This window comes from Berghia stephanieae, chromosome 10, assembly GCF_034508935.2.
Source record: "Berghia stephanieae isolate SIO BIC M18660-M18661 chromosome 10, UCSD_Bste_1.3, whole genome shotgun sequence".
Taxonomy (NCBI): Eukaryota; Metazoa; Mollusca; class Gastropoda; order Nudibranchia; family Aeolidiidae; genus Berghia; species Berghia stephanieae.
The window spans coordinates 24,823,679-24,845,166 of NC_088369.1; the positions used below are offsets into that span (position 1 = coordinate 24,823,679).

Below are 21,488 nucleotides of genomic sequence, written 5' to 3' on the forward strand. Positions count from 1 at the left end.
TCGAAATCAAAGTTTTAATTGAAATTTTTATGTGGATGAAACTTCGAAGATGAAAACATTCTTATTCACAAAATCAAGGCAATATCATTTGAATAACGTCTTCCGGAACGGGAAGCGCTCTGACTCCTTCCGCATTTCTGTTGCACGCTAACCAGATAGCATGTGAAGTAATGTGTGTCAACGTTCTTGGAGACATTATCATTTTATTGGCGTGGTAACAAAATATCCTAGTGAGCTCCAACGCTTGTAAGGGTGTGACGAGAAGATGGTTGTCCAAAAAGTGGACGACAGACTGTTGTAGGCAATGAGGGCTCATTGCCCTGCATAAATAAAGCAACGAATGTAGCGTGTTTTCTGTAGATAAGAGCCCCATTTTTTTAACCTTGAATTTGGTCAGGAACCGAAGCATCTCTTCAAAGTAAACGTTTAAAGCGTATTGACCGTCTTTCACGTGGTCGGGATTTGCACCAATTCGAAGAAGAGCTCGCAAGACTCGTTGGTTGAGGCCAAGCTTTCTTACGTAGCTTAGGTATAAAAATAGAACATCGTTGTTAACGCGGCGGGGTGATTTGTCATGAAGCTCAATCGACTCGATGAATCGTTGCATAATTATCTGAGACCAGTAACGAACCTCAAAGTGTTCAAATGATGTATTGGCATTTAAGAGAACGCATTGAATCGCTGAGGTGTACGGTAATCTCCCAACTGATGTAGAACGTTTGTTTGCGATTACTTTGCCTCGTTGTTTCGTTTCATCGAAATGTGGGTTAGCTTTGGCTTGTAGCAGTATTTCTAAACATTTAAGAAAATATAAGCTATGGCGTCCCATATTGACATTAAACGCGCTTTGAATGAGAGTGTATAAGGGATATGTCGAATGAATTTGTCTGGAATTCACGTCTTCTTGGCTGCTGATAATAACTCGCGTCATTTCGGGCAAAATTTCGTACCCGTAATGAATTTGTAAACTTTGAGAGTAGAGAATATGAAAGAGATTCACTCCTCCAAATGCTTCGCGTCTGTGCTTAGCGCCAAGCGTCAATAAAATGTTTAGACTGTCGGGGTAAAGTTCTCTGATGGCCAACATGACAGCATTTTGATACTCTGTTATCGATACGGATCTTTGCAAGATGACGGCTATGACTTCAGGAATTCGCGCAATTACAGCAAGACACAAATCACCCTTTTGCTGAAGAGAATTTATTTTATGAAGATGATATTTTTTTAGGAGAAAATGAACACAATCATGCTGGTTCTGTTCGGCCGCCAAAATCAGAGGAGTTTTCCCTACGTAAACTTCTGCATGTGAATGTCTGTGTTCAAAGGTAGGTAAGAATTCCTTGTACTTTTTAAATTTAGGTATTCCTATCTCTGTTGTTCTCCTCAATTGTTTTGAATGTGACGATATGCTTGACTGTTCTTGAAAAGAATGAGAATCCTGTGATTTTTCGCTCGTTTTTCTTTGTGAATCAAAATCGAAAGAGTGCTTAACAGAATGATCTATTTGCAATTTAGTACAGTTATTCTCAGTAGAGGTTAAAATGGGTGGACACCTTCTGTTGCACATACTTGTACTAGGTTCATCTGCAAAACATGAATCTTTAGCTCTATCTAGACGGCCATCTTTAAAAACATCCATATATACTGTCACTCTTGATCTCTTTAACGGTTTTTTTCTTGGAATGGGAAGCTCCACCTTTTGTCCTTCTGGCATTTTTCCACCGACTTGTTGGGTTTTACTTATCCTTTTAGACTGTTCTGAAAAAGCGTTTGGATAAATGAATCGTTTTTTCTGTTGGCGGCCGCAGCGTTGCAAAGAAGCCTCAAACTTTTTAATCTCCTCTTCAAACTCAAAAATCGATCCCGCATTTGATTTCACCGTAGCTCTTTCAGCGATTTTGTGTGCTCCTTTTACATTTTGCACAATTTTATTTAATTTTCGATCAGCCATTCCATTTGAGCAACTAAGCCCGAGCCGTTTCAAAACGTCGTGCGGGAGCTTAACCCTGTGAGACGGATGAGACCCTTCAAAATAATCATCTGGTCGGAAACTCAATAAAGTCTCCAAGCACCGCACAGAGCCAACTGTTGCGGCGACGTGCGCGTAAGGATTTAACTTTGGGAAATAAGCTTCTGGGAATAGCTTCGCCTCTTTTAGAAGATACTGAACAATGTTTGGTTTATCGTTGACGATAGCACAATTTAGCAGATCAAGACCTCTGCTATCTACCCACCGAGATATCCATTGTGTAACGGTCCAAGATTTTGGCAATTCCATAAATATAGATTGGAGAATGTGTATCACTGTATTTGACGATGAATTTTTATTCATTGCCTGGACAACTTTTTCCAAATCCTCATTCAAAAGTCTGTCATTGAACTCGAAAACATGTTCAGGGCCAGACCTGTGACTGTGCGACGATCGATCTACACTGTACCTTGCACTTGAGGTTCTTGATCTAAATCTGTTCATCTTGATGACCTAAGCGAAGATAGGCATGTAAATGTAATAAAATCTTTTAATTTTTTAGTCATGAATCACCTCTGTAGTGTAGGTTTTACTTCACAGAGCAAGTAATAATCTTGTAATAATAATAATCTAATATTTTGCGGTTTAGACAAGATGAATGACCTAATTACCCAGGTCACATATCCCCGAGTCAATTCGTGGCCTTCGTAAAGTTATAGCCTGAAACTGACCAAAAATGACGTCAAAATGCCAGTCTTTTGCCACAAAAGAAAACAAATCGTGAGTTGTATTCAATAGTTCAACCAATGAAATAACTTGTTTCCATGAGCTCTACTAACGACATCTCACTAGGCGGTGCAAAAAACAAATAATGACGTCAAAATGCCAGTACTTTTGGATTTCAGTGTCAGGCCGTAGCCAGCGTTATGTTCAAAACAAAGAAACAGAAGAAAACAACGGAGGTGGGGGTGAGGCGGACCGGTAGAGAGGGGGATTGAGAGAGAGAGAGAGAGAGAGAGAGAGAGAGAGAGAGAGAGAGAGAGAGAGAGGGGGGGGGGAGGAGGTTGAGAGTGGGCGAGTAAACGGCCGGGTGATAGCTGGGTCTATATGTATATTAATGGATAAATAAGTGGATGAGTGGACACAATGAGAAATAGCTAGGAAGGTCTTCTTCTTCTTCTAGGTTCCATGCCTGGTCCAGGCTTCGGATACTGCATGAATTATCTCTCTCCATTCCTCCCTGTCTCTTGCTTTTTCAAACAGCTCTTGGATTGTTAGGTTGGTGAAGCCCTTCAGTTGGTCTATGAGTGTTTTTCTTTGTCTCCCCGGGCGCGTTTACCAGGTATTTTTCCACAACTTGCCAGGTATTCATTCTTATCTTTCCTTACTATGTGTCCGAAAAAGGATAGTTGTCGATCCACTATTAAGGGCATTAGTTTCCTTTGTTGGTATGTTTGTTTTAGCACTTCTTCGTTCGTTTTGTGTGCAGTATACGATATTCTCTGCATCCTTCTCAAGCACCACATTTCAAAAGCTTCAATGTTCTTTTGTGTTTCTGCATTTGTAGTCCAGCTTTCGCATCCGTATAACAAGATTGGCCACACGTAGCACTTCAAGACTCGGAATCTAATCCCGAACGACATCTGTTTGTTTTTCAAAATGTTTCCCAGGTCCATGAAGGCCTGTTTGGCTTGAGTTATTCTTGCTCGTATGTCTCGGTTACATCTTCCATCTGTTGTCACTATTGAACCTAGGTATTTAAAACTTTCTACGTTGGTAAGTTGCTCGCCGTGAATCGTTATATTGCAGGTGTTGTTGTTTTCGGGGTTTTTCTGTATTACCATGCATTCCGTTTTGGTGATATTCACTTCCATTCCCTTGGCTTCACTATCTACTACCACTTTGTCAACAATCTTTTGAAGTTGGATTTCTGATGTTGCAATGAGTACCGTATCGTCTGCGTATCTTATATTATTTATGTTGTGACCTCCTACTTTTATTCCCTCCATATTATTTATGCCCCTCATGATTGTTTCTTGGTATAGATTAAACAGATCTGGTGAGGCAACACACCCTTGACGGACTCCTTTCTTAATAGGAATGGAATTTCCTGTAGAGTTTCCGATTTTGATAGATGCCTGCTGGGTGTAGTATAATGTTTGCATGAGTCTGAGGTCTTTCTCATCAGCGCCAATGGAGTGCAGTTGTTTTAGTATTTCTTCGTGGCGTACTCTATCAAAAGCTTTTTTGTAGTCGACAAAACAGAGGTATAGTGGGGTCTGAACCTGTATAGCTCTTTCACTTAAAACACGGAGGAGGTATATTGCGTTCCTTGTCCCTCTGTCAGGTTGGAATCCATATTGTTCTTCTGCGATTTCGGGGTTAATCTTATTCCTTAGCCTGTTGATAATTATACGCAACAGTATTTTGTTGATGTGGCTTATTAAACTTATAGTTCTAAAATTTTCGCATCTGACTGCACCTGCTTTCTTTGGTATTGCTATGAAAATAGAGTTACAGAGATCTTCTGGAATTTTCCCAGTATTGTATATATTGTTGAATAATATGTGAAGTTCATCAATTGCTAGATCTCCTAGGCTTTTTAATACCTCTACAGATATTTCATCAGGGCCTGTTGCTTTACCATCCCTCATTCGTTCCATGGCATGTTCAATTTCACTTTTGGTGATGTTTGGTCCGCTTAATGGTTCTTTGAATTTCAGTGGTGGTTCATTTCTATTTGGATCATTGTACAGTTCGCCTATGTATTCTACCCATCGGCTTTCTATATGTTGTTCTTCAAATAGCAGTTCCCCTTGTTTGTTTTGGATACAACTTCCTGCTGCTTTGCTTTTCCTTTTCCCTGATAGTTCTTTTATTCTTTGGTGAGCTTGTTGGGGGTTGGGTTTGTATTCTTTTTCGATTTCGCAGCATTTCCAGTCTAGATAGTTCTCGTGTGCCTCGATGCATTTGGATTTAATGTGGTTGTTCAATGTTTGGTATTCTGCAGACCCTCTGTTGCATTTTCGTCTTTCTTCAAATAGGTTTAGAATTTCATTTGTCATCCATTCCTTTTTGCTGTTTATTTGAGCTATTGGTAAATGCTTTTCTGCAGTTGCTTTGACACACTTTTGGAATATATCAAATTGTTTTTCACATTTTTCGTTATCAGGTTCACTTTGGCTTTGTATCATGAGTGCATTTTCAAATTCTTCTCTCATTTTTGTTTGTATGCCATTGTCTTTGCATAACCTGTAATCCCTCTTTATTCTACCAGCTGTTCTCTGAATAGCTTTAAACTTTATCCTTACTGTACAAACAACTGGGACATGGTCACTGTCTACATCGGCGCCTGGATAGGTTTTGCAATTTAATATGCCATTTCTGAATCTTGATGATACTGCTATAAAGTCTATCTGGTTCCTTGCTCTGTCCCCTGGTGATTGCCATGTCCAGGTTCTTCTTGGGTGTTGTTGAAACCAGGTGTTTGAAATCATTAATTTATTTGTTCTACACCAATCTGCCCAGATGTTTCCTCGTTCATTTCTGTCTCCGAGTCCATGTGGTCCGATTATGTCACCATCTCTGCCTCTGCCAATCTTAGCATTTAGGTCCCCCATTACCATAAGGACTTCTTGTGATTTACACATTCGTTTTGCTTTGTCTAGTGAATGGTAAAACTCTGTCATATCTGCATCTGTCGCCTCTTCTGTTGGTGCATAAACTTGAATAATATTGGTGTCAACTACAGGTCCTCTTAGCTTAACCAGCAAAACTCTGTCTGAGATTGCTACGTGCCCTTTGTAAAATTTGGTTGATTTTTGGTCTAAGATCATCCCTACTCCTTTTTGGAAAGAGGTTCCACCACTCCATATGATCTTATATGTCGTGTTGTTTTCTTGTTTTGACATGGTTCCCTGCTCTTTCCATCTCATCTCTGCCAGGCCAAGAATATTTATTTGGAGCCGTTTCATTTCTTTTAGAATGTTGTTTAGTTTTCCTTTTTGGGCACAGGTCCTGACATTCCATGTCCCAATTTTGGTTTTGTCACATTTGTGAAATTTATTTCGCCTAGTAATTGGCTGACGGTTCGGTGTGACCTGACGAACATCACGCTCCCAACCGAGCGAGGCAGCAGTCTTCCGTGAAAACATGCTCCCCTTTACGCTGTCACCGTTTAACTTTTTGGACTTATTCATGCAGTTAACTCGGCAAAGTTACAAGAATGGTTTGCCATTGCCTATTCTTGTCGCCCTCTGCAGTTGGCCAGCTTGACCTGTTACCGTTCGACACCACGAGGAGGTTGCAGTAGGGCTTGATGATGATCTATCTTTGCAGACTTGGCATCATCCATTTGTCGAACCTAGGAAGGTAGATGACTATGAATTGGTAGATAATCAGTAGATAGTAGTAGTAGTAGTAGTAGTAGTAGTAGTAGTAGTAGTAGTAGTAGTAGTAGTAGTAGTAGTAGTAGTAGTAGTAGTAGTAGTAGTAGTAGTAGTAGTAGTAGTAGTATGTGGTAGTAGTAGTAGTAGTAGTAGTAGTAGTAGTAGTAGTAGTAGTAGTAGTAGTAGTAGTGGTAGTAGTAGTAGTAGTAGTAGTAGTAGTAGTAGTAGAAGTAGTAGCAGTAGTGGTGGTGGTAGAAGTAGTAGTAGTCGTAGTAGTAGTAGTAGTAGTAGTAGTAGTAGTAGTAGTAGTAGTAGTAGTAGTAGTAGTAGTAGTACTAGTAGTAGTAGTAATAATAATAATAATAGTAGTAGTAGTAGTAGTAGTAGTAGTAGTAGTAGTAGTGTAGTAGTAGTAGTAGTAGTAGTAGTAGTAGTAGTAGTAGTAGTAGTAGTAGTAGTAGTAGTAGTAGTAGTAGTAGTAGTAGTAGTAGTAGTAGTAGTAGTAGTAGTAGTAGTAGTAGTAGTATAGTAGTAGTAGTAGTAGTAGTAGTAGTAGTAGTAGTAGTAGTAGTAGTAGTAGTAGTAGTAGTAGTAGTAGTAGTAGTAGTAGTAGTAGTAGTAGTAGTAGTAGTAGTAGTAGTAGTAGTAGTAGTAGCAGTAGCTGTAGTGGCAGCAGTAAGAGCAACAGTGGTTATGAACATGGGTGACGTTGACATCTAAAAGGCTCAAAGATAGTATTGATTAAGAGGTTGTTGCACAGCGGGATACGAAGTGGAGGTTAGTGGTGGTCAATCCTGGTGTTGAGTCCGCGTAGAGTCAGCGTTCCCAACGACTTGATCAGGTGAGTCTCTCTACGTCGACGGGCGGAAGTGTCCGAATGGCAAAAACTAAGCACACACACACACACACACACACACACACACACACACACACACACACACACACACACACTGTACATCGCAGTGGTCCGGCAGATCGAAGTGTCTGGCCACTGCTGTGTCTGCACAGTTCGATATGTCACGCAAGTGCTGCACGAATCTGTCACCCAGCCTCTTTCCGGTCTCACCAACGTAAGCAATCTCTCACAGGGAGCACGTAATCGCATAGACTAGATTACGGTCAGTGCACGTAAACGGCTGCCTGATGTCCCAAATCTTGTCTGGAAAACTGACTCTGTCGTTCTCCCACAGGTGCCCACAAGTCTTGCATTGGGGTCGCATACACGATCTGGCTTTAGGCCCATCCCTGGGTATGGGTTCCAGGCGGCTTCTGACAAGGAGATCCCTCAGGTTACGATCCCGTCGATATGCTACCAACGGGGGTGCTGAGAAAACTCTGTGGGTGTCTTTGCCCGCCTGGAGGATCCCATAATTCTGCATTAGGATGTTCCTAACCTGATCGGCATGGGGGTGATGCGTGAGGACTAAAATGGGACGATATGTCTCCTGCTTCCTGGCATTGCGAGGCCTCATTGCTGCTTCTCTCGACACGAGGCTGGCTTTCCGGACAGCCTTAAGCAAAACCCTTTAGGGATATTCCCGTGCCCTAAAAAATCGAGCATGCGATCACGTTGAAGCGCATCATCATCTTCCAGACAGAGTCTCCGCAAGCGGAGTATCTGACTGAATGGGATGGAGTCTTTGCACTTCACCGGATGGGATGACCAATTGAGCAGGTAGCTGTGACTGTCCGTTTCCTTGTAGTGTACAGTGGTCCGTACTCCCGTGCTGGTCAATACAGCCTTGGTGTCCAAAAAGTTCACCTCAGAGGTTGAAATCTCATAAGTGTACTCTATGGACGGGTAGAAGGAGTCCATGGCTAGGATGAACCCTTTCAACTGGCTGTGGGTCAATGACGTAATGCCAAAACAGTCGTCATTGTACCTTTTGAACAGCTCAGGTGCAGGTCCACTGGACTGACGGAAGAGTTTCCTCAAGGTAGCCCATGAAGAGGTTAGCATATGAGGGACCCATCTTGGTGCCCATCGCAACACCTGAGATCTGATGGAAAAATACATCATTGAACTCAAAAGTGTTGAGTGTGAGCACAAGTTCGGTGAGCTCCCAATCTATGACACCCACGGCTTCCATAGACAATGCTACCAGCGTTTTATCAGCACAAAAGTTTCTTGTAAAAGGAAAGTTGAAGATAAAGACGGTGATTGTGTTTCTGTCAGAAAGGAAGTCCGAATGGAGAAATGGTATTATTCCCAAATGAATGTATGTTTTGTGAAAAAAAAACTGAAAAATGGATCGTGCGTAAAAGAAAAGGTGTTAATCAACTTGCAAAACTTGTTAAATGTCAGACAGTGGCAGCGGAAAAAGTATAAAAGAAGCAACAGCAAGAAATAATGATGAATATATGATTGAAAAAATTACTGAAATTGACTTAATCATCACCATTACACTTACTACTACAACCACCACCACCACATCATCATCACTACCACTACAACTAAAGAAGCCCAATATCATGATGAATGTCGAAAAGCCTAAATACGACCGAAACCTTGTTGAAAGTCAATAACCAAGATGATATTGATATGAAAAGTGTCACGATAAGGCTTTTGAATACTTAAAAAACTACATCGAAAACCAGATAATTAATAATCTATGTGTGGAAATAATGTCTATGCTCAAAGGAAGATAATTGAAATCCGTGGAAGATAACTTTCCAGAAACATATAATCCTGACTATAAAACTCAAAAATTGAAATTCAAAATCCAAAATTGGTTCGGAGATCGCATTAAGTTTGTCAGCACATCTGGCAATCAAACTGAAATAATATACTGTGATAGCTTATCAACTCCTGAGACTGTATCATATGCTTACGAATGCTCCTCATCAATGGACAACAAAATCAAAGATGTTGCATTGTTTTTGGATCGAATAGTGATTGATGCACACAAACAAGCTCCTTCAATGCAATGGCCTCCATCAAACGATTATATAAACAGTTCTGATGATATCATTCCAAAACAGTTGTCAAGTGAACGAAAAATCAACTCCATCGGCCAGGATGTGTGTTTCTGTATTACCAATGGAGCTTGGCAATTTCTTACAAAGAAAATTCCATCAAATGCACAGAAAGTAGTCGATGTGGCACATCTGATACAATTACTTTGAAAGGCAGGTCAGCAAAAGTACCCCGTGAATGGACAAGTTTTTTGTGCAATAATGAAAACAAGTTCATTTTCAACGAGTGGTGCACCAATGAATATGCGGAACTGTTAGTTGGAAGAAAGGTGTATGTGGTCTGTGAAGAGGAGGTCACTCTACTCACTACCGAGGATGGTAAAATAACTGACCAACTCCCGATTTACCACTTACAATCAACCCAGGAAGAAGCAGACACTCGAATTGTTTTACATGCAAACTTTTCTAAAGTAAATGACTTTGCATCAAAAGTTATTGTGAGGTCCACTGATAGAGATATCTTTCTCCTCTTGCTTCATTTTGCTGATGCATTATCTCCATTGGAAATAGTATTTGATACTGGTGTTGGTGACAAGAGACGTTTTGTCGTAATAAATGATGTTACCCAGAGTGTCAATGTAGATATAATTCCATCTTTACTTGGATTTCATGCCCTAAAAGGTTGTGATTCAACTAGTGCGTTTCTGAACAAAGGCAAAATTAGGCAGTTAAAAACGTTATGTAATGATCCAGAATCACAGACTGCCATGAAGGATATTGGTGAACACGAAAATCTCACAGATTGAAGTTAAATGCCAGCTTGAAAAGTTTGTGTGTAAGATCTACAACTCAGAGCATGAAAGCATCAATGAATTACTATACAACGAGTTTGTTCAAAGTTCCATACAAAAAACAATGTTATATCTCACAAAAGCAGTGCCGACTTAAGCATGATGCCTCCGTGTCAGCAATCACTGGACGCATTTAAAACGAGTAAATTATTAAGTTCGAATTTGGAAAAGAGCTTTGCAACAATTCCCCAAATTACCACCAGTTGAATTTCATGGTTGGAAGCGTTGCAACAATACAATGTCCATCGATTGGGGTGAGAAAATGTTTCTCATAGAGCTGACAGACATTCTTACTTCTGAATCACATATTTCAAATTCAAGTGAGAGTGAAAGTTGTGATCTCAGTGAAGATGAAAGTGCATATTCTGAATGCAATTCGAGCTCTGACAACACAAGTGACGAAGATTAGTAAACGTAAAAGAACATAACTTTAACTTAACTCTCAAACGTTCCACAAATAGAAACCACGATCACCGGTGATCGTGACAACGCCCCCTTTTTCATAATCCCATTTTGCGGTAAAAAATCGCCAGATTATGTGTTGAAACTATTATTTTATTATAAAATAATGATTTTCATTTAATAATTCATCACAATTATGTTAAAAATGTAAAAAAATGTTACGAAATAACGAGAGATACGAAAGCTAGGTTGCTAACGACTCCATCCGTTACCTTCGATCCGCCATTTTGTTTCGGGAAATCTTTCTACAACTCCAACTCACAATTTATCAAATTTATATTATTTAAACTTTTTGCACCATGGCAAATCTCAAAGAGTCTGAAATTTATGACATCCTCTTCAACGTGGATGTAAGTGATGACGAGGATGATGATGAAATTGAGTCCGAATGGTCTCAAGAATTCGACCTGCCGTACTCGCCAAATATGGGATCTGACAGTGAGAACGACGAGTAAGTATTTTTTCAGATATCTTCTCAAAGTAACATCAAACGATCACATAATGCCCATGATATGTATATTTTATTCAACTTTATTATCTATTTCATTAATATAGTACAAAAAGTTTTTTTTTTTTGGTTTATAAATGTATTTATGAAGTGCTTGAGTTTGACTAGGACGAGTGAAGTGTTGTGTGTTGAAAATGTAAACAAACATGGAGGTCAGAAGACAGTTAGTTCGGCCACTTGAATGAGATATAGAAATGATTTGTATGTCTTGATTTGATGTGTCGACAGTTTGCATAATAAAATATTGTTCTTTTTTCTTTCTTCTAGCGAGATTCGGATTCCGTGTGAGGACTGTGACTGTGGTAATGAAACTGGGAGACATGCACAAGTCCCTACTCCTACTCCTACTGATGATACTGACACTGCCACTGCCACAACTAGTTCTGCTTGTCAAAGAAAAAGGTGAGAACTGACCTGATATTTAGTTGTTCTTATAGAGCATTTATATTCATATTGACTGTTTTGTGTTTTCTGATGTATTATTGTTGATATTATGTTATATATTCAGTTTTGGGTCTACAGGAAGATTATTTATAGTATTTTTACTCTACTCAACTCTATGTCAAGAAATATTATTCCAGAACTAGTGTGTGATGTAAAAAAGGGAGAGTGATAAAATATTTTGATATTTTATATTTATATGTGTAATTAATTGCTTTCTCCTTTCAGAATTATTTTTCATTTCCTTTGTTTTCAAAGTACTTCTTTTTATTTTAATTCTTGTTATTATTATTTTCTTCAGGCGTTCGGATCATGATGAAATCCCTGGCCCATCACAGCCGAAGAAACTATGTGTGGATGGTGGTCCCGAGAACAAAGTGCCACCTTTTCTCCCTGAGCGAGTCCCTGGTCCACGCCTGCCTGATACGGTGACTCGCTTAGATCACCGAAAATTTTTAACGCCTTTAGATTTTTTTCGTTTGTTTTTTACTCAAGAACTGTTGTCTTTGTTTTGTGAGTGGACGAATGATTATGCGAGTATGTGTGCGGATTCGAAACCGACGTTGTATAAGAGGTGGAAGGATGAACCTGTGAATGTGGATGAAATGTATAGATTTATTGGTTTGTTGATGTACATGAGTTGTGTGAAAGTGGAGCGTGTTACTTTATATTGGTGTGAGGAGACATTGTTGAATGGTTTGTGGGCGCGTCGGTTTTTGTCAATTTGGCGTTATAAATGTCTTATGAGTTTTTTAAAAATAAGTAATTTTAGAACAGAAAATAGAGATGATAAATTATGTAAAGCTAGATTTATGATGGATTATATTCGTAGAAAATGTATGAAATTGTTTCAACCTTATCAGAATATTTCAATAGATGAGAGGATGGTTAAAAATAAGGGAAGGTATAGCTTTAGAATGTATATGAAGGACAAGCCAACAAAGTGGGGAATGAAATTGTGGGTTTTAGCAGATTCAAAGACAGGGTATACACACAATTTTGATGTTTATTTGGGTAAGGTAGGGGGTAATACAACAAATGGTTTAGCTTATAATGTGGTTATGCAGTTGCTTGTTGGCTTGTTCAATCAAGGATATCATTTATATGTGGATAATTTTTATACTAGTGTTCAACTTTTTAAAGATTTGGTTTTGAAGAATGTGAGAGCTTGTGGGACAATAATAGTTAATCGAAAAGGATTTCCAGTTAGTCTAAAGAACGTTAGAGAATGGGAAAAGAGGGTTAAGAGGGGGGAGTTTAGATGGCATAGGGATGGTGATATTTTAGCTTTACAGTGGAAAGATAATAAGACAGTTTCATTTATATCTACAATACATGATGCAAATAAGGAGGCAGTAGTACAACGTAGGAGTAAAGATAATGGGGTTTTCAGAAAATTAGATGTTGCACAGCCTGAATTAGTTAAAGATTACAATAAGAATATGAATGGGGTAGATTTGTCTGATCAACTTATTGGGAAATATAATAGCCTTAGAAAAACACACAAGTGGTGGAAAAGTTATTTTTTCATTTTATTGACATTGCTAGGGTTAATAGTTATATTCTGTTCAAAGAATATAGAGCTAGGCATAGTGATATTGAAGAATTACAGAGACCAAAACAGTATAATCAGTTAGATTTTACTCTGGAGTTAGCCAGGCAGTTAGGCGGGATAGATGATCTAGAGGGTCCACCACTTGCTTTAAATACAAATTGTAATTGTAAATGTAAAAGTAAATCTAAAGCAAAAAGCAGGAATAGTGATAATATATAGATGAAGAAATTAAGTTAATCCATCCAATTTTACCAGATGCTTCTTCAAATTCAAGGGGTGATTGTAGGTTATGCTTAGATAGGGGGAAAGTACAGAAAACTAGACATAGGTGTTTATATTGTAAAAAATGGTTTTGTTTACAGCCGGATAGAAAATGTATGTTGTGGTATCATACAGTTCTTGAGTAAATTATTTGATTTATTATTGTATTTTAAAATGCTCTTTGTTTTTTAAATGTTAAATTGTCTGTATATTTTTATTTTATTTTGTTAAGGTACTGTTACTGTGAAATTAAAATATTTTCGCACTCTGCGAATGATCATTCGTTTTCGCTCTTTGCGGAAAAAAAAATACTATTCGCTCTCTGCGAATACATTACATATATAAATAAATATATATGTATACTGAAGTCCTTTATTATATTTATCCATGTATTATCAATTGTATCAGTAAGAAGGAACTTGTGTATTTTTTTGAAGTGTATAGTTCAGTCTTTGCACTAAACAAGTGACACACAAGTGAATTTTAAAATAATTATATAATTTTACTTTTGTAATGGAATTATTACCCCAAAACCTTTTCACAATGTTGAAATGTCTTCTTGTATCATGTGTTTAGGTCTGTTGACCAAGAGATGTCCAAAATATGCCAAAGAAATGCTAACATAAGCAATTTAGAGACATTTTTGTGAACATGTAAAAATTATTGGATTATGCCCCTTGTTTGAGTAAATGTGTGGATACATTTGAGACCCCACCAGATGCTCAATTTATGCATTACATACTTGAGTTTTGCATAAAAGTTGTAAGACATGATGTATTTTTAGAAAATAAACTTGTTTTGATCATAATTTTGAACAGTTATTTTTTTCCTTCTTGGCATTTGCAGAAAATGCAGTTTTTACTTGAAAATTTGAGACCCTACCTTGACACATAAATCATATTTGTGTCCAGGAAAGTGCCTTGAAATTATAAAAAACTTTAAGAATGTGAAACTAAAACATCTGACGAGCAAATTGATATATAACATGCCAGCATTAGCGCACAGTGAGTGAGTTCAGGGTATCCTAATGTACCTGCACCCCCTCCATCCACAATTTTTGCTCAAAACAGTGGAACGTTTGAGAGTTAAAAGATGCAACTCAAATTATATTTAAATGATATTATATGTTCAGTACGATATGTTGCAATGTACTTATTAAACTAAATCACTGTATTCAAACACAGTAACTGCAAAATAGCTCTGGGATTGTTGAACATTAAGGGAGATGATATAATACTTAGTACTTTTATTGCATGAAATTATATTATTGATCATACAATACAATATAAACGTTCTAAAATAAGAATGTGCGTCCTTTATATAAAAATAACAACCGATACTTAAGAACATACTGTTCTCTTGTAATTGTGTATAAAAATTTCACATCTTTTAACCGTTTCACTGTTTTAAAAGGTCATTAACTTCCATAAGAATTATTGTTTTGCCACGAAATACATCATGAAAAATCAAAATGTCAGTCTCAATCAATGGCATCTAAATTTACACGTTTGATGTATACTGTATTTTTTATTTTATTTTGGACAATCAGGGGAAATAACTCATTTTCCAACAAAAAAATCCTCCAAAGGGCCATAGTTTTCTTATGTGGTCACTTTTTGATGAGGAGACAACCGGGATTTGATTGAAAATTTTATAAGCTTTCCAATGGTATATGACTCAAAATGTCCTCCCCCGGGGAGCGGGGGGGGGGGGGGTAAGGGGGCGGGGTACCAGTGGATCACCGACTATCGGCATTGAAATTCCTACGAGTGGTGTCTGAAATTCCTATGAGCCAAATTTAAAGTTAGCGTCTCTTTGCTGTGATGATGCAGTGACTGTGAGAGAGTCATCACTACACACATAAACAACGGAAACAATTTAAAAACATGACTATGATACGCAACCACTCACACACGAGGCTATACTATTTATCTTTTTCTCTATATAGAAACTGGACAAGACAAACAAGAGCTTGACTCTCTCTACACTTCGCATTGATGTTTGTCGTTTGACGAGTTCAACTCTCGGTCGACCTGTCATTATTCCTTTTTGCCTAGGACGTAATCATTAATAGAATGTCGTGTGGTTTTGACCGCGAAGAAAACCTTAACAAGTCACATTTATATATTTTAGAGACATCGTTTTGAATAATTTTGAGTTAAACGAGCGAATAGGAAGTTATTTTCTTAGATTTCATGAACGGCCGATCAGCGATTGTTTTATATAGTGACGCAATTCCCAGTCCAAGTCTTAATGGCGGATGGTTTTCTCATCGAGGCCGCTGGCTGGTAAGCCAATAAGATCTCCTTTAATCCTCTTCGGGCCTTGAGGCACATAGGGCATCCACCAGACATCTTCATTTTTTTGCGATCGGCTGCTTTTGCGGTAGCTGTATTCCAGGACAGGCCTGATTCCTTTAATTCTTTCTCCATGGTCCTTCGCAGGTTTCTTTGGGTCTTCCCCTCTTTCTCTTCCCATCTGCTGTCTAGGGAAGTGACCCTTTTTCCATTCTGGCCACATGACCCAGTCAACGCCATCTTCTACTTTTTATTTGGCTTTCAATACAAATACAGTCAGCTTTCTTTAATAAATCCACTGTTTTTATTTTTGTGGGGCAAAATAAATTAAAAATTCTTTTTAGACATTTGTTCTGAAAGGCTTCTAGTTTCTGTGTTAAGGAGGATTTCATTTTCCAGCTTTCACTTCCATAAAGCAGTACATTTAAAACATTGCTTTCGTATATTTTTAGCTTTGTCTTTCTCATAATTTGCTTTGATTTCCAAATGTTTTTCAGCATGCCGAAAACCTGATTTGCCTTTTGAATTTTGTGCTTGATATCGTGTTCTGCATTTCCGTCGTCTGTTATTTTGGATCCAAGGTAGGAGAACTCTATTACCTCTTCAATCATATGTTCACATATCCTAATTTGACTGTCATGTTTTGGATTCACCCTAATGTGCACAGTCTTATCGAAATCTATTTTCAGTCCAATTTTAGAGGCGCTCTTGTGTAGTACGTTTAGTTTCTCTGAGGCGTCTCTGTGTGTACTGGAAACTAACGCGATATCATCTGCGTAGTCTACATCTTCCCGAAATGATGTCAGTGTCCAGCGAATGCCTCTCTTCTTACCATCAATTGTATTTTTCATGAGCCAGTCTAGAGCCAGGATAAACAGAAGCGGGGAGAGCAGCCTTTTTTTTACACCAGTTGTTACATTAACGCTGTCTGTTTAATTGTTTCCACAGATCACTTGGCATTGGTAGTTGCTGTACATTGCTTTTATTAAGTTTACCATCTTCATCGGTATACCATAATGGCGGAGTATTTTCCACAGGGACTCTCTGTGTAAGCTGTCAAAGGCTTTTTCAAAATCGACAAAAATGGTGTAGAGGGGGCTGTTCCATTCAATGCTTTGCTCCAAGATTTGTCTCAGGGTAAATATGTGGTCACTACATGACTTCCCTTTTCTGAACCCTGATTGCTCTTTTCTAAGAATGTTTTCGATGAGAGATGAGAGTCTTTTCAGAAGGGTTATATTAAAAATTTTGCTCGTTACGGACATGAGTGTGATTCCACGCCAGTTAGCACAATTTCCCAGGCCTCTTTTCTTGGCTATTTCATGGACGATGCCTTTCTACCAAAACTCTGGTATTTCTTCCTTTTCCCAAATGTTGGGAACAATTTACTGAGAATTTTGGACATTTCTTGCGAGTTCGCTTTAAGTATTTCCGCACTGATTTTGTCAATACCTGGGGCCTTGCCATTTTTTTGTTTTTGTATTGCCTCGTGCACCTCATGCTCAGTGATTGGACCAAGATTAATCTCTACGTCTATTTCTGCTTCTGGGATATCTGTGTAAGAAGATGGGTCTGGTCTGTTCAGAAGGTTTGCGAAATATTCTCTCCATCTTTCAATTTTCTTCTATTTGTCTGTGATGACACTACCATCTTGAGATTTTAATGGTTTCTCGTGGCCATAACTTCTGTTTCGCGAGAGATTTTTTGTGATTTTGTATAGCGTTTGTGAGTCTTGTCTTACAGCTGCATATTTTTTCTGCAAAATCTCTTTTATCTTTCCTTGTGGAATTTTTTACTTCTTTTCCCTTCAATGAGTATTCACTGGATAGCCGTTCTTTTAGTCGGGGGGATTTAGCATTCAAGAGATTTAGTTTGATTGATTTTCTTTGGTTAATGAGCTCCCATGACTTTGCTGATATCCAATTCTCTGTATTGGAATCATTGTGTCCTAAGTGTTCAGTGGCACTTTCCTGCATGACATGGTTGAAATCTTGAATTGTCATGCTTGTAATATCTTGTATTGCACTGAATTTGTTTCTTACTGAGATATTGAACTGGTTTTGGATATCTGGGATTTTCAATTTATCTGTGTTGAAACGTTTCTTCTTCTGTTCTGCAATTTTTGTTTTCTTCAGTTTAGTAGAGATTTTGGCTGTGAGAAGATGGTGGTCACTTCCAATGTCTGCCAATCGTCTGACTCTGACATCGTTTAAGCTGCTCTTCCATTTTCTGTTGATCATTATATGGTCTATCTGACTTTCTGTTTTTCCATCTTGTGATTTCCAGGTCAATTATGCTTTTGACAACTCTTCTTTAACTTTAACACCAGAGCTGTTTTCCCCTTGTTCAGAGTAGAACCAAGACAAAGGTATTCAGTGCAGACAAAACTATTCAACAATTTGGACACACCAGTCTTAGACTCCCGTCTTACCATTCTCACCTGAATTCATTCAAAGTTTAGGCTTAGGTAAAGGGGACAGTAGCTATGAACAATACTTGACTTACTGACTTAGATGCCTTTCGCGTCTCGACCGAAAGATCGGGTCGCCTTGGCTGTTTCCAGTATTTCCTGTGTGAGGTGTCTCCAATATTGCCGGTCCTCTGCTAGGGTTCTCAGATTTTCAAGGTCCCCTGCCGTTATGAGACTAATGCTTTGTCCAAGTGTTGTGAGGTTTTTGTTTAGGATCACAGGGAGTGTTGTGATCGGTCTTCCTCTGAAAAGGTTCCCGTGTTTTTGGAAGTATCCCGACATGGCTTGGTTTGCTGGTATGTTTTTGTCCCTGCGTAGTATGTGACCGAAAAGTTGCCATCGTTGTTGTAAAATGTCAAGGGAGATTGGTCTTTCTTTTGTGATCTTATAGAGTGATTCATTTGAGATCTTTTTGGGGTATTTGATGTCCAGTACCCTTCTTAGCTGTGTGCGATGGAAGGCATCCAGATGTTCTTCTTCGGATTTTGTCAACGCCCAAGTGCCGCAGTTATACAGAAGTACCGGTTTTACAAGAGCATGGTACAGTTTCAGTTTGGTTTTTCTCTTTATTTTGTCACCTCTAATCCATACATTGGTGAGTTTACTGAGTGCGGCGTTTGATAGCTGTTTTCTTCTTTGTACATCCTCGGTGTCTCCAATTAGTGAGCCGACTTTCTTTGTTCTTTTCCATTCCTCTTTGTTCCTCGATATTGTTGTAAATTCGGTTTTATTGGCATTGACTTGGAGGTTATATTTCATGAGGGTATTTTGTATGATGTCTATATTTGCTGGTGTTGATCCAATAAAATCGACATCATCTGCATAGGCGATTTCTCTAGGGATTGCATTGAATTGTCAGACAATGAGGAAATTACATCCGCTGCTTGAAAGAGGTCCGCAAGCACATCTTTGCCAAGTGTGGTGATATCAAAGAGAGAGGGAATGGGGATACCCCTCTCAAGCGCATAATGGACGGTGCCCCCGTTTCGAGCCGAAATAAGTCCCGACTTTGGACAGAGATGCATATACGAGATGGAAGTCAGTTTGGACAAATGCAATCCCTCGAGGGGCGGGGACATCGACTCCTCGAAACTGGGGGAGAAGTTGCCAGGCTTTTCCACCAGCAAGAGGAGACATTGGATGGCAGCCAATCGGCTTCGGTCGAGAACCTCCTTAACAGCACTCTCACCACATCAGTGGGGACTTGCCACCTGTCCAACATGTACTGTTGTGATAACGAGCCCGAAACCGCAGAGCATCCAGTTAAACGATGAGTTCTGAGGAAGCTTCCGGGCGGGTTTGCGACGGTCTCCGAGTGCGGTACGGAATTTGCAGATTGGGTCGATCGTCAAATCATAGTAATCCCTATTAGTATTAGAAGCTGCTCCCAAGTGTGAGGATTGCGTGTTGCAATGGAACACGAATACTGGGGGGGGGGGGAATAAAGGCCTATCTTTCAATACAACCTAGAACTGTCAATTATTTCGATTCATCAGACTCAGAATAACATCTTACCTTCGTCATCACACTAAGACCTTAGTATCATTGCGAAATCTCTCCATACATAATATTAATAGTCTTTTGCAGCCTTTTAGCTATAAAAGCGTTGCTTTCACGAAAAAGATGTGAGAATAACTTCAAATGAAACCTTAATTTTTAAAAGTTCGATGAAAGTGAGCTGTTTGCTGCAAGCCACTAGGAACTGGGGGGGCGAGCAGCCACTCCTTCACACCATTCCAAGGGGGGGGGGGGGGGCGCGGAGGGGGCGGGATTAAAAACATGCCGCTTTTTTAGATAGCGTAATATCTCCAATGGGCTGATGCCAGTCCCAAGCCTGCACCTCGATTCATGAATCGGGACCACAGAGGGGAAAGGTTAAAGTTTAAATCTGCGACGCCACTTAAAATAGTCCTCATAACGCTATGCTAAGTGTGTAACAGTAAAATTCAAATGTTCTGGTTGGCAAAAATGAAAGCACCGCAAAATATCAAAGGAATTAGCGTTTGATCGTGAAAATCATAAAGGACATATTCATATTTAGGATTCATTAGGTCTAGTTAAACCTAAGACTTTATGCAAAGATTCGTGAAAACGCATAATTCATTTTGAGAGAAACAGAATATCGAAATGTGTAATCATGTATTTTAAAACGGACTATAGTAACTGTTATTATGGCACCTCATTATTCATCAATATGTGTAACCTATTCTTTGTTAGTCTGGAAGGGAGGCCTTCTGAAAGCTTCTCGTGCTAAGCAAAATAACCCAAATATTCCCTGAACTAATCCTAAGAAAAAATACAACCTAGTACTTTTAACTAATCCTGATAGGAAACACCCTATCACCTTTACTAGGACTTATAACTAACCCTAATAGAAAAAAAAAAACCTCCGACCTCGAGCTAACCCTAATAATGTTTAAAAAACAACAACATAGGACTGCTTTGCACTACCTTTCAATACTTCACAAATCAAAATGGCGGCCGAAAAGCAAAACAAAGGTCAAATTAGGAAACTTTATAAACTTTCACAAATCTATCAAGTTTTGTTCTAGAGTTTTTAAATGCTTCTATATGATGACGAATTGAATGAATAAACGCCTGACAAAAGAAATTGAAAGAAATGCTAGAACGAAGAACTTTCGAAAGGTCTCCCGTGTGGAGGATGGGTTACAAACTAACTACCAAGGTGCTTGAACAGGAAGAATGGAAAGTGTGACGTCACGACGTCCCCTTATTCCGATTAGTGTTCGGTTATCAGGTCGGATAGTTGGTATATTGCTGATAAAATCTGTGGCTAAACAGTAGACTAGACTGACAATCAAATTATTAACCCGGCTCTGACTGCATTTATCTCACGTTGCGGACAATAATTTAATCAGTATGATTAACTTTTAAAGCAATTTAGCTTAAGACTCTATACAACTTACTTTGATATTATATTCTTATTTTGAATGTTCCACTTGTTAACTTAGATATATTGGATTGATGATTCGTTTTTGTCTCCGTTTACTTGATGTCCTTTTTATGCAATGGATGATCGTCTATGATGCTCTTGCTAAAAAGTGATATTGTAACTAGGCTATTTAATATTAAAATGTAAAGTTGATATCCGGTTTGACGGGAATTCCCGTTTACGTCATTGATACAGATTTAGTGTGCAATATTAGTTTTAAAAATGAAAAGGTTGAATGTGTTGTGTTCTTAGATCATTAATTAATAAGACGTTTTATTCCAATAATCAACAAACCAAATTGTTACAGTAAAGAACATTTATTAAACAACATAACATAATATACATGTGTACAGGATGACGGTTGGATACAGAATGACTCGCAACAAGGTAGTTACTAGAACAGACGCTAGTTGTGAA

The 21,488-nt window shown here is 38.6% G+C and overlaps 1 protein-coding gene across 1 annotated transcript; it reads right to left on the reverse strand.

The window, feature by feature from the left end:
* LOC144980866 (uncharacterized) lies at window positions 1-21,180 on the reverse strand. Its single transcript, XM_078928749.1, has 2 exons — window positions 21,046-21,180; window positions 1-2,482 (listed from the first exon to the last, which is right to left on the reverse strand). Exon 2 carries the CDS (start codon window positions 2,471-2,473, stop codon window positions 74-76), a length of 2,400 nt encoding a protein of 799 aa, XP_078784875.1. The 5' UTR covers window positions 2,474-2,482; window positions 21,046-21,180; the 3' UTR covers window positions 1-73.
* Between the last annotated feature and the right edge of the window lie 308 nt (window positions 21,181-21,488).

Bases quoted from the DNA above. Each gene is read 5' to 3' on its own strand.
- LOC144980866 (XM_078928749.1), bottom strand. From the start codon at position 2,473: ATGAACAGATTTAGATCAAGAACCTCAAGTGCAAGGTACAGTGTAGAT.